The sequence below is a fragment of the Melampsora larici-populina genome, assembly GCF_000204055.1.
Source record: "Melampsora larici-populina 98AG31 unplaced genomic scaffold MELLAscaffold_2, whole genome shotgun sequence".
NCBI lineage: Eukaryota > Fungi > Basidiomycota > Pucciniomycetes > Pucciniales > Melampsoraceae > Melampsora > Melampsora laricis-populina.
In genome coordinates, this window is record NW_006768766.1 from 1,232,941 (window position 1) to 1,249,111 (window position 16,171).

Consider the following 16,171-nt stretch of genomic DNA (forward strand, 5'->3'; position numbering starts at 1 on the left):
TGGAAGTTCCTCATTCTTACATGCGTGAAGGATGTGTGGATCTCACTTTTCACACTTCCTTCACGCGTGTGAACACTTTACTTTGGGATGAATACTACAGATGAGACCCGACTTTACACCTACGGCCTATCTCCAAGGTGTAATCGTGTGCCGGTTATTTTCCCACACACACGCATTGTACTGATATGTAGTTCCAATGGAAATGTAATTAATCCAATGGGCCATGCAGGAACACCATTGTACAACATCTGGAGTGGCATCATTGGGAATTACATTATTCAGACCATCATTAGACCATCAGCTTGACAAAGAGAACATTTGCAACACTAATCTTCTTCCTCCTCCTGATTGATCACGGTGTTGACATCATCATCCGGATTACGGGCCTCCTCATTGTCCTCATCAACCGCTTGTTTAACAACTACATAATAGCCATCTTTAATGTCATCTACCCACATCTGATGCGTTCTGGCAGCCATTTTTTCATAAGCAGTTGCAAGGAGCGCATCTGTCATACGAGAGTTGGGATCTTGTATGACCTCCAGGTGTGTATTGCCCTTGAAAGTTCGAGCTTTCAATGTTAGGTGAGGTGATGAAGTCTTTGGGTGGCAGTCTAAGTGGTTGAAGGGAGGCTTGAGATGTTGTCCTATGAAGTGATACTGTGAGTGAAATTGAGCTCTTGGGGGCTGAATAAAATGATGGACTTACGGACAAGATTATTCAACTTGGCTGTGAGTTGAAATTTAAGCAAATCACTAGCCTGAGGTTTCTTAGGGGGTTTGGTCTTGAGATCGGATTGTGTGATATGCCTGACGAAATGCTCAAGAAGCTTCCATTTTTTATCGGTCAAGCTTGTCCAGTCGTCGGAGGATGATGACTGCATTTGCCATTGACCTTTCTCATTGCGAGTGTTGGGGTTCCATGAGGTTGCCATGAGGGCATAGTCAACTCCGTAACGGATGTGGATTGTTTGAAGCTAGGTGGAATTGAAACAGAAGTTTATTTTAATGACCAATAAATGAGTGATGGACGTGATCAGAACCTTTACCTCATGTTCAATACGTTCCACCTCTTCAATACCCTTGTTCTGTCGAGCGGTTGGGAGATGTGGACCGAATTTTCCTTTCCCTAGATCACGTGCGACTTTATCCTGATCAACTAGTCGCTTGAATATTGGAAGATATGTATCCCTTTCTTCGGCATCGAGTGGAACTGTCCCAGGCTCTACAGGTGGCTGATCCCATCCAGAGGCTAGGTATCCTAGGAAGAAAAACATTCGACCATTAAATACATCCTTCTCCTCCGGTTCTAGGTTGGTCCAAGTTGTCCCTAAGTATTGGTTGCGCTCTTTGAAACCTTCTTGGGTGTTCCTTGGTGGCACTGATAGAGGGTAGTCGTTAGCGAGAGTTTTGAAATTGATGTGTTAGAACTTTTGATACTATACTTAAGAAAGTTTTGATAAAAGTTTCGTTTCGTTCTGATACTCACTTCATGTCTGCCATTAGGATTAAGTAGAATAAAGGTAAGTATAATGACAAGACAAGCAAAGAGTTGATACATTGTTTCAGACTTACAGGAATTCATTCACTGTCTTTTCGCTGCATTTGGCAGCTAATGCCAGCATTTTCTTGGCCCGCCGGTACATGAATTGAAGATTTTTCAATTCATTTTGGATATCAGATGGGATGCGATTGCGAGTTTTGCGTCCAGAGGCTGAAAGGAGTTTGTTGATAGTGTAAATATCCAAATCGAGATCCTTGTAGTTTTCGAGTGTGATTTTGTGTTTGAGCCTAGCATTTGGATGAGGGAGACGAGGCTGTGTTTGTGGCCGTGCAGCGGGTTCGTCTTGACCATCTACATCTTCTACATCTTGATCTTCTTCTTGATCCTCCCATGCATGGTCGTCTTCCTCTGATGAATCCGAATTGTCAGATTTGTCTGACAAGGTCAACAAGGTGGCGTTTGGGCGAATCGGTTCAGCTGGCTGTTGTTTGCTATTAGTGGATCGTTTGGTGGTTGGTTTAGTGGATTGTTTGGCACGCGAAGAAGGTGGAGCAGGTGCAGGTTTTGGTTTCTTGGTGTTACGAGTGACTCGTTGTGGCATTTTGCGCTTTTGTGATACGGGTGGTGCCATGCTTAGTTAGACGATGGATGTAAAGTTGGATAGTTGAGGTGGTGGTGGAAGGGATGATTGATGTTTTGGTGGGGTTATGTGTCATATGTAGCGAGTATTAATACATGTGATGTGGGTATGTATCACATGTGTAGACAAGGGGTGACAGTGGGAGGCATGTGAAGTGTGTGAAATAGCGGGAATTCTCTTCAAGTGGAGTGTGAAGGGTTGTGAAGGGGCGTTTCATTTATTTGGCAGTTGTGTGGGACTTAGAGCTTGGGAGGTTACTAAAGATGCATCCAAGCATCTTAGGATGCATCTGCGTGCTTATCTTCGGACTCGCTGCGAGGATACATTGACTGTTATCCTCGGGTCGGGGCCAAACTTCGAGTGCACACGAGGTGGGCAAAACTAGCCTCCTGCAGCGGCCCTGTTTTATCTATTGCTTGCACCCAAAACTGAAGAATGCTCGAGCTCACGTCACCTACTTTTCATACATTATCGATAGTGAACAGCAGCGCAGGACATTTAATAGAGTCTGGCTATCAAGAAGAAGAATTCACTTGTATCTGATTATCTTTTTCTTTGACTCGGATCCTAAGCTTTTAGAAAGTGTGATGTGCTACACCGGTACTTGGAAGTGAAATTGTACAGTAGGTTTATGGTAACCTTCCAAACGCAAGATGTTGGTTCTCAACTTCTCGCATTCGTTATACTCTCAGTTAATGACTGATTGTGAGGCTTATGACTAGAATTTCTGGTTAACTGTTAAAACAATGGAATCTGTGATTAAACATGTTAATGTGGTAAGATTCTTCTACAACTTGAAAAACTGCGACAAGCCAGCTTGTTCATATTCTCCAGTCACCGTAGAAGATAAGAATGTTCCAATGGTTAAGTGCAGCCTGTACATGCTATTGGATTGATGGTGACTTCACACCAAAGGAACGACGTGTGGAGAGTTTCCATAGCTGTGAAAGGAGGGTGACAGGGGAGTAGAGTCTCCCCATGTCACACCTGGGTGACAGGGGAGGTGACCCGCGGGCAGGAAGTGGAACATACAGATTGAAGATTTTCAACCTCTAGCCCACTTCTCTTAACACCCGCGGGAAGTCACAGTCTACGTTCTCTAGCCGTTGGAAAGATTTCTCTACGCTCATAGTTTCTCTCACAAAATTTTCCTTTTTGATAAACAAACTTCGGACACACAATATTACCACAAGAAGTATTGGAATGGACAGCAACCAGTTTCAGGATCAAATTGACATGAAGTTGCGAAACACACAAGACGGAGAGAATGACGAAAGAGGCGAGATAGAGAACGACCCTCCCCCGCAAGGGACGAGTGACAACACGAAAGAAGAAGGGAAAGAAGGAGAACCTAGCACGGTCCCCTCCCAAGAGGTGAACCAACCCCCGCAGGATTTGGATTCTCAACCTGCGAAGAAGCAACCGAAAGGTAAAGCAAAAGCTAAGCCTGTGGGTCCAATTCGAATCAAACCCCTAACCCGGCAACAAGAGCAGATCAAGATAGCCGAGGAGAAGGAAGCCGAAGCACGAGCCAAACTTATGGACAAGAGGTTGGCGAACGAAAGAGCGGTGCAACGGATCAAAGAGTTGGAACAGTTATTAGGGGAAAGAGGAGACGGGGAAGGCAAAGAAGAAAGGAGCGATGCAGAGGAAGATGAAGAGGTAGAGAATGCAGATGTGTGGGGAGCCCTCGAAGGCAATGAGGGTGAAAACCTGAGATGTGAGAGGAATGACCGGGTAGTAGGGGGTGTGGTGATTGAGGAACGTCCGGGGACCATGCAAGGTAAGCTTCCCCCCATTGTCAACCCTGGAAATACTTCCACTCGTGGAAATGCCTCTCGCCAGAGAGATGAACCTGGGGATGAGGAAAAAGAGATTAGAGCAATTCTCCGCAAGGAATGCCTCTCCGGAGATGAACTTAGGAATGGGAACTGACATCTGGGTGACGGTCTTAGTAGTAGAACCAGTCGCATTGACAGCTACAGAAAGGTTGGCCAAGAGAATGGACAAAGAAATCGAGCTAGCCTTCCGGAACCATGACAGGCGGCTGTATGATGAGTTGGTGGAAGCGAAAAGGGAGTGGAAGGAGTTCAGCAAGAAGAAAGGTAGTGGTGGCGAGACTCAAGCCACATCTACGGCAGCAGAACCCAAGAAGAAGAAGAAGGTCCAGGTGGATTCAGGGAACTCCCTGACTCACGTCTTAACCCCCCTTTCCGGATACTGGGCTTCGGTGATGTCTGACCTGAACCGGTACATCCCGTTATCGATTTTTGACCCTGTCTGGCTACGTCAAGACTTGAGTATGATGTCAACGAAGTCATCCCGGGCGAAGACGAAGGACGCCGACTCACACTCCTACAACGGAACCCCAATCCCGAACGAGTGGAGGACGACGGTGGCCCAATGGCACCGCCAGAAAAACCTCTTTATCGAGTACTTGCTATTCTACAAGCAAGACGATGTGGCTAAGGCTATGAAGCAACACTTTGAAAACGTGTTGGAGATTCAGAGCGAGAACGAAGATGGTTGGATGGTGGCGTTTAGGTATGACTTGGAGATGAGACAAGCATATATGACCTTTAAGGTTGGGCCTGAGGAGAAGATGCCGGACATTGGAGTCAGAGATGTGAAAGTATTGAAAAGAGCGGAGAGAGAGACAACACGGAGAGGTGATGACACTTATCTGGATAATCCGTACGCATTTGGAGCGGTGAAGGCGATGATAGACCCGATTGATCAGGAGAACTGGGAAGGTCGGAGAGGGACATGGTGTGATACGTCAAGGAACAAAGCGAAGGAAGCAAAGTCAGAGAAGGTCAAAGCGACGAAAGCCACTCAATCAGTTCGGTCAACACTCTGGGCCCAAGCTCGACATGAATCCCACTTACCAGCAACGACACCATCAACCTTCACCTCGTCAACCTTCCAATCGACGGTACCGTCTACACAGGCAGCGCCAATCCCGACAGGTCCAGCAGCTGAGAGGGGAGGAGGAAACCCTTACCGAGGGAAGAACTTCATCAGGAATTTTAACAAGAGGAAAGCGGATGGGGTAGCAGGCGGTAGTGGTTGGAATGGTGGTGCAGGTACTCCAAAGGGAGGAAGGGATAATGGCTACGGGGATAGAAACCCAAGGAAGTGAGTAGAACAGCTCTTTGATAGAGAAAGGAAATGGGAGGTCTGCGTACCAAAAGAACCCAAACTAGATCGTAAAGACTAGAACCCTGATGTCATGAGAAGAACGACACCAGATGCAATAGAGACTGACTGTTTGTTTGCTTGCCATTCTTGACCGCGTGCCTCCTCCACCCCCCTATCTGAATCTTGCCCGGACGTTGATCAGGCATTGATGACGGAATTCGACTTGATGGACGAGTGGGGAGATGTTCTCAAGAGCTTGAAAAATGGCTTCCACCAAGGAATACCAGACCACTCGATTGATGATCGGCCTTGGTATACACCTGAGAATCAAGAGTTGGCCAACTTGGTGAAGGACAAAATAGAGAGGAATATTAAGAAGGAAAAAGCTGAGAGGAAGTTGTTCGGGCCGTTCACTCACCAAGAAGTACATGATCGATACGGCTTCTTTAGGTCCAACCCTATGGGCAGCGTCGTGAATAGCGACGGGAGCTTCCGGATGATTAATAATTTGTCTCACCCAAAGAACGATGACTCAATACCGTCGGTGAACTCGTTCGTCAATAAACACGAGTTCGAGACGACGTGGGATGACTTCTACGAATTGGCGAATTTCCTGAAGAACAGTACGGTCAGGTGGGAGTTAGCCATCTTCGACTGGGAGAAAGCCTATTGGCAAATCCCAACTCACCCGTCCCAATGGAGGTTCCTATTGATCCTGGACTTCAACGGTCTCCTCTGGGTAGATACTAGAGTAGGCTTTGGAGGCGTCGCGGGTTGTGGAACGTTCGGTAGGGCTGCCGACGTATGGAAAGAAGTGATGGTACGAGCAATAAAGATCCCCAAGATCTTTCGCTGGGTTGACGACAACCTGATTCTGAGAGAAGAAGGGAGTAATATCAAGATGGAATCAGTTTTGGAGTTAAGTGCTCGTATGGGAGTGAAGACGAATAGTACCAAATTCTCGGATTTCGCCAAAGAACAGAGGTACTTAGGGTTTATATGGAATGGGCATGAGAAAACTGTGCGACTCCCAGAAGAGAAGCTCCAAGAGCGAATAGATAGTATTAGAGAACTATTGGGAGGGGCGAAGTGGAAAAAAGAAAAGGTGGATAAGTTTGTGGGAAGACTTGGACACATTACTTACATTATGCCCGACATGAAATGTTACATGAAGGAACTCTACGCGTGGAAGGAACCATGGAGAAACACCAGTGCGGAAAGAGGTATCACGCAAGCTGTACGAGATGATTTAGAAGAATGGTTGGAGGTGCTGATGTCGTTTGACCACATGAGGATTATACCAACGGCGGAGGCGGTCGATATAGAGTGGGTAGGCGACGCTTCGATGTCGTACGGAATTGGGGTGAAGATCGGATTGAACTGGGGAAGGTTCAAATTGTTAGCTGGGTGGGAAGAGGTAGATGAAAGAGGCGTGAAGAGAAACATAGCTTGGATAGAGACGGTCGCAGTCCGTTTGGGGATTTTGATGCTAGCAGAAATTTCTGAAACGAAGGGTCGATGTTTCAAGGTCTGGACCAACAATACAACCACCGAAGCGGCGATGCGAAACTCTAGATCAAAAGATAGGGCGGTTAATAACGAATGGAAACAAATCCAAAAGTTACTTACCTCATACCAGCTAGCAATCAAACAAGAACGTGTGGGAACCAACGATAATAAGGCCGACGGATTATCGAGAGGCTTCACAACAGGATTCCAATGGCGCAACGAGGTACTGGTGGGAATGCCGACCGACCTACGGAACTATTTAGAACAAGAGTAGGAGGACAGAAGGAGGTGGAGCAAGGAGGAAGAGAAGATGATTTGAAGAAAATTAGGAATTTTGTCTCCGACGAGAACGGGATAGTGACGTTGCATGAAAATAAAGTACAGAGGATGATGGTGATGGGAGGTAGTTGGTCCAGAGAGACGTTGATCCAATATAACTCGGCAATTTTGAAGCTGCTTGCCTACGCCCAGAGTCGCAGGTTGGAGAGGCACCAGATCTTACCGCTGAGCGAGGCAAATGTCGAGGGGTTTATAGAATGGGCTGCGCCTAAGCTAGAAGGCGAAGAGCAATTGAATCACGAGCTGAAACCGTCAACGATTGAATTGTACTTGGCAGGACTTCGGGCATGGCACCTTTTTCACCACAAGAAATTCCCGGAGGTAAACCAGAAAGTCATAAACTTACTACTCAAAGCAGCGAAGTTGATCGACGCGAGGTCGCCCCCAAAGACGCAGAAGAGAGCGGTGGAGATCAAACACCTAACGAGTATGTTGAGGGGAATGAGGAGGGGTGACGAGGCGATGGAACTGTGTGTCACGGTAGCGCTGGTAGCGTTTTGGGGGATGGCAAGGTTGGGGGAGTTGGTGCCGCTGAATCGGTCGAAGGAGGTTAGGCTGTGTGATCTGAAGATGTCAAAAGATAAGCAGGAGTTGACTATAGGACTGAGAGGGGCAAAAACAGCAAAACCTGGGGAGGTTCAGTACTTACAAATTCGGTGATTTAAGTCTTTACTGGACCCAGTCGGAGCAGTGGAAAGATTGATGAAAAAGCACATCTCGAACGGAGCAAGAGAAGACTCGCCTTTGTTTAGGTACTATGATAAAGAAGGGGAGGCGGTATTGGTTAGCAAAGGTTGCTTGATGGGGTGCTTGCAGAAGGCTTGGAGAGCGGATGGCTTAACGGGCATAACCAGCCACTCCTTTAGAGTGGGCGGCGCATCCTTTCTTTGGAACCAAGGAGTCCCTTTGGACAAGATTGTAGAGAAAGGCAGGTGGAAGTCACGTGCATACAAACAATACTTGCGTAAATTTAGTGATGAGGAGAACAAGGAAGGGAAGCGGTGGCTATTGAAAATGGAGTTGAATTGATTGGAAGGAAACAGAAATGCAGGTGAAACCTTGTTTTGAGAATCTGAACTGTACGATTGAAATCGTAATGAGTCTATTACAGATCCTCCAGAGCACGCTGAGCATACAAGTTGCGAATTGAGGGGAAGGATCTGCATGGGTAATGAGAAGACCGCTGAGAACGCGGAGGCATGCACGAAATCACACATGGGAGCTGACAAGCCCTGAGGGGCGAGGAGGGGCATGCGGGCCTTGGGGCACAGGAGAGGATGGGTCCGAGCGAGCTTGGGAGCTCTCCAGCACTCCCAAGGTTGGGTAGGCTAGGACCGGACTCTCCGGTGTTCACAGGCCTGTCGGGCTTCCGGGTAGGCCAACCTCGGGTGGGATCCGTTCAGGACGATCCTGTAGCGGTCCCAGTCGAGGCCTACCCTTCGAAGAAGCCCCCCCCCACCCTAGCATGTACTTAGTAGATAGTAGGTAGTGTTAGCTTGGCCTGGGTTCATTGAAAGAGAAATTAAGAATACAAATAATAGAAGGGCTACCTTAACCCGAGTGTAATAGAAATGGATGGTGACTTCACACCAAAGGAACAATGTGTGGAGAGTTTCCATAGCCGTGAAAGGAGGGTGACAGGGGAGTAGAGTCTCCCCATGTCACACCTGGGTGACAGGGGAGGTGACCCGCGGGCAGGAAGTGGAACATACAGATTGAAGATTTTCAACCTCTAGCCCACTTCTCTTAACACCCGCGGGAAGTCACAGTCTACGTTCTCTAGCCGTCGGAAAGATTTCTCTACGCTCATAGTTTCTCTCACAAAATTTTCCTTTTTGACCCGCCCACCTCCCTAGGCTAGGACCGGACTCTCTGGTGTTCACAGGCCTGTCGGGCTTCTGGGTAGGCCAACCTCGGGTGGGATCCGTTCAGGACGATCCTGTAGCGGTCCCAGTCAAGGCCTACCCTTCGAAGAAGCCCCCCCCACCCTAGCATGTACTTAGTAGATAGTAGGTAGTGTTAGCTTGGCCTGGGTTCATTGAAAGAGAAATTAAGAATACAAATAATAGACGGGCTACCTTAACCCGAGTGTAATAGAAATGGAATGAGAGCAAAGGTGAGATTCTCGTTAGATCTTCTCAACTTCACCATGATTCAGAATGAGTCTGACTTACTTATGAATGGTGCTTGGGAATCCTGGTGAGGGCACTTGAACTGTTTACCGGCAGAATTGAGACAGACTGAAGATATTTGATGACATCGTAAAGGCAGTGAAGATGACGAATCAAAAAAAGTGTAACGAGTCAATGACCGAAGAAAAGTTTTACTGACCGAAATTCTTTTTGTCGTAGTATTGGTAGATGACACAATTCTGTGTACTGGGCGGAATACTATTATCGTCAGCGACGCAGTCTGGCCATGAAACAAAATGGACATCTACGAAATCATCAAATTCATGAAATAGATCAGATTCGAGTCGAGTTTTGAAATAGGAAAGTTATGGTCTGACTTACTATTATGATGACAATTTTTAGGATCACACTTGTGTTGTTTCGATGGCCATTTGATATCTTCAAAGCAAGCTATTCAAAGTAAAGAAAAAAATCAAACCGGATTCATTCACAGAAAGAAATAAAGTCAATAAAGCCCTACGCTGGAAAAACCCTGTGTTGTATCCACCACGACAATCAACAGTCAAAGCATTGACTGAGTTCATATTTAGAAAGAAAGACATTGTGAAACAAATCACAACAATGGTAAGATAATTTTTCAAGCTCATTTTGATGTAGGTAAATGTTGAGAGAATGTTAGACGGGTGAAAAAGGTACTGGGAGTCTGTGAAGCTAATTTGAGGTCGACTTATATTCGATTTTTTATGACACATTTTTGTGTGTACATATGTTGTGATCTTAGAAAAACCTCCGACTTTTTGAGGAACGGTAGACGCCAAGCGCAACCAGCTTCAAGTATTTAGCTTGAACAAGCCCTCTCTGCGCGGCCACGTCCGCGCGCCTCGCAGAGGGGCTTGGGACTAATTGTCAAATTCTGGCACGGAGACTCCAAGGATTAAGTCCTCTTAAGTCGTTTTTTGCTTTTTCCCGGTCTCCTCGCTGATAAACACCAATGTCCCTTGCAGGCAACCTTCTTCAGCATGACATTGTACACATCCCGGTATGCGCATATCTTAGATAACCTGGGTGATGTGGCCGAGAAAATGAGATGAAAATCTTTACAACAATGCCCTTTTTTGGATTTCAAGTCGCTTTACGTTGTAAATACAGGCTGTACAGTTTGGGCCACCTCTTACAGGGCAGACATAAACCTTGAAAAGGAACCTCAAGTGTTCACAAATGGTGAATTTTTCCAAGTCGTTCAGTGGTGGAACACATGTACAAAATTATTCCAAAAAACTTTGCCTGCAAGCCAAACTGTTGTTGATCAGTGAGGAACGCCGGAAAAGCCAAAAAACGACTTAAGAGGACTTAATCCTTGGAGTCTCCGTGCCAGAATTTGACGATTACAGTGGGTAAAGTCAAGAATGTGTAACAGGTCCCCCCCGCATAGGTCCCGGGTCCGAAATCTTTGAGATTTGAGAAAAAAATGTGCGTAGGGTTAGGGTTAGGGGTTGGCTTAGGGGTTGGAGCTGGAAGCTGGGCTAACATTACATTGTTCTTTAGAATATCAAAAGCACTCTTGGGAATGCAAAGGTTTTGCAGATTCCAAGAACCTATTCGAGAAATCACAGAAGTCTTGCCCAGTTTCGACCATCCGGAGATACTTTCGAAAGATCGATAGGCAGCATTCAGCATATGCGTAGGTTCTCTTCCTTTCTGACTAGGCTTGTTCCTACTGACACATAGTTGATTTCAGGCAAGGATACAACAGTGTTGATGCTGCCACGGTTGTGAAGTTGTATTCTTCCCATCGATGTGTTCCAAGGAATGCCGCATTGAGAGTCGATGTCATCGCTCCACAGCCACGACAGTAAATATCATTCAACAATACAAGAAGTTGCGAATTTAGGTAGGTGGTTTTTCTCTCTCTCTCTCTCTCTTGTTGGTCAAGGATCAATGTGCCTTGCAATGATACGTCTCAAGCAAGGTGATCGAACGTCCAAAGTCCAGCAAAATGCTGAGCCAACACCAGCCTATGTATCTAAGTGCATAAGATACCTAGCAACATACAGTAGGCACCATAGCAGCTTAAGGACATAGCTTTAAGTACTTAAGTATGCCCTAAACCCCTAACTAAGTACTTAGCTTAGGCCTTAAGCCCTGGGTCCGAAGCTCGGAGATCCCAAAAAAAAAAAATTACATTTTGCGACTTCGCTTGGATATATCTAGATTAAGCCAAATCTAAGGATTTTGCCTGTCTATGTATCGTGGCCTAACATTGATGTTAAGTGTGGCATCTTTAAGTCGAAGACTCAAATTTCGATTTTGCGGGGGAAGCTGTTACACATTCTTGACTTTACCCACTGTAGTCCCAAGCCCCTCTGCGAGGCGCGCGGACGTGGCCGCGCAGAGAGGGCTTGTTCAAGCTAATTCAAGTATGTAGTGATGATACAAATCAGGGATGCACCAGTGAGTATGAGTATACCCAACTCATACTCACCAAGCACGGGTATGGGCCCCGCAGAGGAGTACATGTACTCCTCTGCGGGGCTGTAAGAGTTACACTCCACATCGGAGGACTCAGTTCTATGTGTATTTGGATTACACATACTCCAGGGCACCCCCTATCCGCGCCATATACTCACTTCCCCATTTTTCTTCTTGATCCTTGTTTGGCTGAGTATTTACTCACCAAACACTCAGCCAAAGCCCTCGATAAATCGATTCTGATTTCTAATCTGAATCGATTTTTCGATATCGATATCTCATTTAGTCTTAGTTCGTTCACGTGGTGGATTCATTTAGTTTTCTCATTAGCAACATCAACACCGCCTCGAAACAAACCAACTCGCCAAACCCTCAGCCCAAGACCTCCTTTCGGAATCGATTTGGATCAGATTAGAAATCAGGATATCAATATCAGTTCACGTGGATATAGATTTATTTGGATTTGTGCTTTCATTAACAACATCAACACCGCCTCGAACGAAACCGCCACCTGCTCAAATCGTTATCTCGTTATCTTTCCCGTGGTCCACACTTATTAATCGCACCTTCTAGATCACATCGTCAGCCTCAAATCCCATTCGAGCTGGTCCACACTGATTAATCGCACCTTTCACATCCTCAACCCCAATTCACCTATCACTTTGGACTCATACCCACTCTGGATGAGTGGCTTATAGCTCATTTATCAATCAATCAATCTATCTATATTACATCAAAAGATTTATCGTCTCCAACTTATTCAATCTCACCATGGGGGTTGATTCTTCTGGACCCGGTGGCTATCTCGAATTGATGTTGCCGGCGTTGGATTGGGTAAATGGGCATTTGGAGGCGCTGGGCAGTATGGAATGGGCGTACGACCCAAGGTGAGTTGCCCAATGTTTGATTTCGATACGATTCTTCCCTAATTTCACCCGCCCCGTTTTCGTTTATTAATTTTCCCCTGTCGATTGTTCTAACTTCTTTCCTCTCTTTATTTTTTGTCTTCAGACCCGTCCAGTTCCTTGTCAGCATGCCTCGTAATCTCGCTAAGCCGCCTCCACCTCCCAAGGTTTCACCTTACACACGTCGTTCCACTCCGTCTTCTTCTCAGCCTCGGATGACGCCAGCATCTTGTTTGTCCTCGGCCTCCTCTCGTGTCGGGTTAGGTGTTGGCTTAGGCCCTCGCACCTCGACGTCTTCAAACCTAGTCGACGCGACCCCTCCTCGCCGTCCCAGAAGCATGGTCCTAGTCGACACCACTGAGGAAGACGGTGAGGCTTCTATGGTGAGATCGTCTCGGCATAGGTCTGATGTGTATTTGTATTTCGAGGTGAGTACAAAAATTTACTTGTATTGGGGCTTGTTGGTATCTGACTCACTCCTGACACGTGTGGATGCGACATCCTGTAGGAACCTCGTGTCCCGGATGACGACAGCAAGGCCGAAGGGTCTAGATCGTACCCATGTCTCCACTGCCCGTAGGTTTCATTTTCCGGATATGACTCTTTGAGTAGCCATGCTGACCTCTCTTGTTTTCCAACAGCGTCGTTCTATCGGTGAGCGGTAGACCCAACTCAAATCTGCACAAACATCGACGCAAGTGTCCCGGATTAGCTCTAGCTTGGTACAACCACAAACCTGGAAGCATTGCTCCTGAACAGGATCCCATCGTCGCCGCTGACCACAAGAAAGCTCTTCGGACTTTGCTTGTTGGTGCAGTCATCAGCAAGAATTTACCGTTTTCCATCTTCGAGGGAGTGTTAATGCAGAAGGCTCTACGAGCGATTGCCCCTTCGTTCATGTGGCCCGGCCGTATGGCCGTCAAATCGGACTCGGAGGAACTGTTCTACGATTTGGAACGGAAGCTACTCTCCGAAATCGCTGCAGTTCCTGGTTTGATCTCAACGGCCACTGACTGTTGGACCAGCGCGGATTTTTCGCATACTTACTTGGCGATCAACGGGTTTTTCTTCAATGCGCAAGGGAGGTTCTGCCGTCGCCTGCTCACCTTCAAGGTAAGTTTTTCATTGCTAATGCGAACTTAATTCTAGTTTCACATTCTGACCATTTTGTATCCCTCAGAAACTTGAAGGGAAACATACCGGCGAAAACCTTTCAAAGGTTTACTGGAAGGCCCTCGAACATGTCGGTTGCCTTCGCAATCACTACGCTGTCACTGGCGACAACGCTTCTTCAAACCGCGCGATGGCGAAACTTTTGGGCGAACGTTATTCGACAATTGGCATCCACTGGCCTTTCGATAGTCGCTTCCATGGCTGCATGTGCCACGTGATCAACCTCGTGGCGAAGGACTTCCTGGACGGAATGGGCCAGCTCAACGATGAGGACATTGCGGCTTTCGAAACCTCGGGTATGGCTGAATCTCGATCCACATTTGAACCTGACGAGCTTCCATGCACTGGGGACTACAATGTATCGGTGACCGAGACACTTCCGGATCCGACTGATTCAATGGCTCATGCATCGAATGAGGTGCACGGGGCCACGCAAACTCCAGATGACGATCTTGTCTTATCTCAACTGACCAATGACGATATGGTAACCGATCACCCTCAGCTTGATGAATCGCCGACTGTCGTTATCGCGGCAAGGCAGAAGAAGTCTACCATCGTCACGAGAATCCGCGCGTTGGACACTCACATTCGCAAAAGCCCTCAAGAGCTTGAGGCTTTCATCAAGTTGCGGGACAGCGTGCAAGATCCTCAACTTCTTCCACTCAGCTGCCCTCCTACTCGCTGGAATTATTTCTACTATGTGGTCAGTCTCAATTGTTTCATAACCTTGTCGGGCAGTTCTGAATCAGATTGTTGATTTTCCTCTCTTTAGGTCCAACGCACTCTCAACCTCAGGAAATCCCTGGAACTTTACACATCCGACCCAAAAAGAGCTCACCTGACTATCTCGAAGTCGGACTGGTCGACTATCGAGTACATGCAGCCAGTGCTCGAGATGTTTGAGACATCTACTCAAATTTTTCAATCCAACGAGGCAACCAAACACCTAGTCCTTCCGGTTCTCTGGGCCCTTCAAACTGTTTTGAAGAAACACCAGATGGTTCCAGGCGCGTGGGGGCGAGCTTGCAAAAGAGCTGAAGACAAGCTAGTTAAGTATTTGGCCCGTGAGGAGGCCAACCAACAGACGTTGGTTGCGACTCTTCTTGACCCAGTTCAGCGTGACTCTATTTTTCGCAACCATGTCGAGGTTGAAGTCCATGCAAAGTGTGCTCTTCGAGACGAATACGACCTTTGGAAACCAACCCCGAGTGACAGTGATCACGATTCACCTCCTCCTGCTCCTGTGGCCCCAAAACGAAGCACTCACAAGAAGCTTGAGGAGATCTACTCCCTTTTGGGCACCTCGTCAATGCAACCTTCAACCTCTTCAGGCCAAGAGATGGACGAGGTGAGCCGATACTTGCAACGGATGGATCCCGTCCTACCCAATGAAAGCATTGGTGAATTCTGGGTGGTAAGTTGGTTTGGCTATTTATTCCTCCCTCATGCACCTATACTGATATAACACATTATGCAGCGCATGTCCAAGCCAGGAGGACTCCCCGTCTTGGCCCAGATCGCCCTTCAACATCTCACGATCGCGGCCGCGGGTGCCTCAGTCAAGCGGGTGTTTTCGATCTCGGGCAACATCGCAGTTCCTTCCCGCGGGCGCCTAGACCCGGACACCATTTGCCATCTCGTACTTGTCCGACACTGGCTCACTAATTGGGACGCTACTGTCAATGTGGAGGAAGTTGCTTGAAAGGCAAATTTTTTCAAATCCAAATTTTATCTATTTCAAATTGTGCGCTTGGAATCTTTGTCTACAAAATATGGCCAGTCTCAATACAAGTTAGTTAAACAAATGTTATTCAAGTTATACATGCGCCTCGAAATGAATGTCATCAACCACGCTTGTGCCGAGTGTGATCTGACCCGAGGTTACTCATTCCTCGTGAGTCTTTGTGTGCAGTATACACACCGAGTATACTCTGAGTGAGTAGACTCCAATGTGAGTCAACTCACTCGGTGAGTAGGCGGACGTAAGTAGTACTTACGTCCGGGCCCGGGCTGAGTCTCAAAACGGAGTCAAACTCCCCCTGCAAAACACTTGGAGTCTTGGATTCAGGGTGTAACACTTGAGTCTCGGGACTCAATTTGAGTACCGAGGTCGGATCTCCGGCGACTGAGTCCGAGTAGACTCAGTGCTGCATCCCTGATACAAATAAGAGATTCTACACAACACCGAGGAATGTGGCAGCCAGTTGCTGGGTGTTGTACATGTAGGTTGAAGGTGGCACCTCGCTCAGGCCTAGCCTATCAACCCAATCACAAACTCAAGACTCTAGCATTATAAAATAACAACAAATGGCGATTGATACACACTTAAATAGACCACGCCGGCCAGAAAACAGGTTTGA

The 16,171-nt window shown here is 47.1% G+C and overlaps 3 protein-coding genes across 3 annotated transcripts; 1 reads left to right on the forward strand and 2 right to left on the reverse strand.

The window, feature by feature from the left end:
* Positions 1 to 1,444: 1,444 nt before the first annotated feature.
* Positions 1,445 to 2,134, reverse strand: MELLADRAFT_89034 (uncharacterized protein; the record flags this gene model as incomplete). The annotated part of the gene is made up of 2 exons (XM_007404727.1): positions 1,445 to 1,487; positions 1,575 to 2,134. 2 exons carry the CDS (start codon positions 2,132 to 2,134, stop codon positions 1,445 to 1,447), a joined length of 603 nt encoding a protein of 200 aa, XP_007404789.1.
* A 1,212-nt stretch (positions 2,135 to 3,346) lies between these two features.
* MELLADRAFT_89035 (uncharacterized protein) lies at positions 3,347 to 5,285 on the forward strand (the record flags this gene model as incomplete). Its single annotated transcript, XM_007404233.1, has 3 exons — positions 3,347 to 3,926; positions 3,991 to 4,393; positions 4,445 to 5,285. 3 exons carry the CDS (start codon positions 3,347 to 3,349, stop codon positions 5,283 to 5,285), a joined length of 1,824 nt encoding a protein of 607 aa, XP_007404295.1.
* A 3,921-nt stretch (positions 5,286 to 9,206) lies between these two features.
* Positions 9,207 to 9,911, reverse strand: MELLADRAFT_123275 (uncharacterized protein; the record flags this gene model as incomplete). The annotated part of the gene is made up of 5 exons (XM_007404726.1): positions 9,207 to 9,211; positions 9,307 to 9,372; positions 9,464 to 9,544; positions 9,646 to 9,702; positions 9,785 to 9,911. 5 exons carry the CDS (start codon positions 9,909 to 9,911, stop codon positions 9,207 to 9,209), a joined length of 336 nt encoding a protein of 111 aa, XP_007404788.1.
* Between the last annotated feature and the right edge of the window lie 6,260 nt (positions 9,912 to 16,171).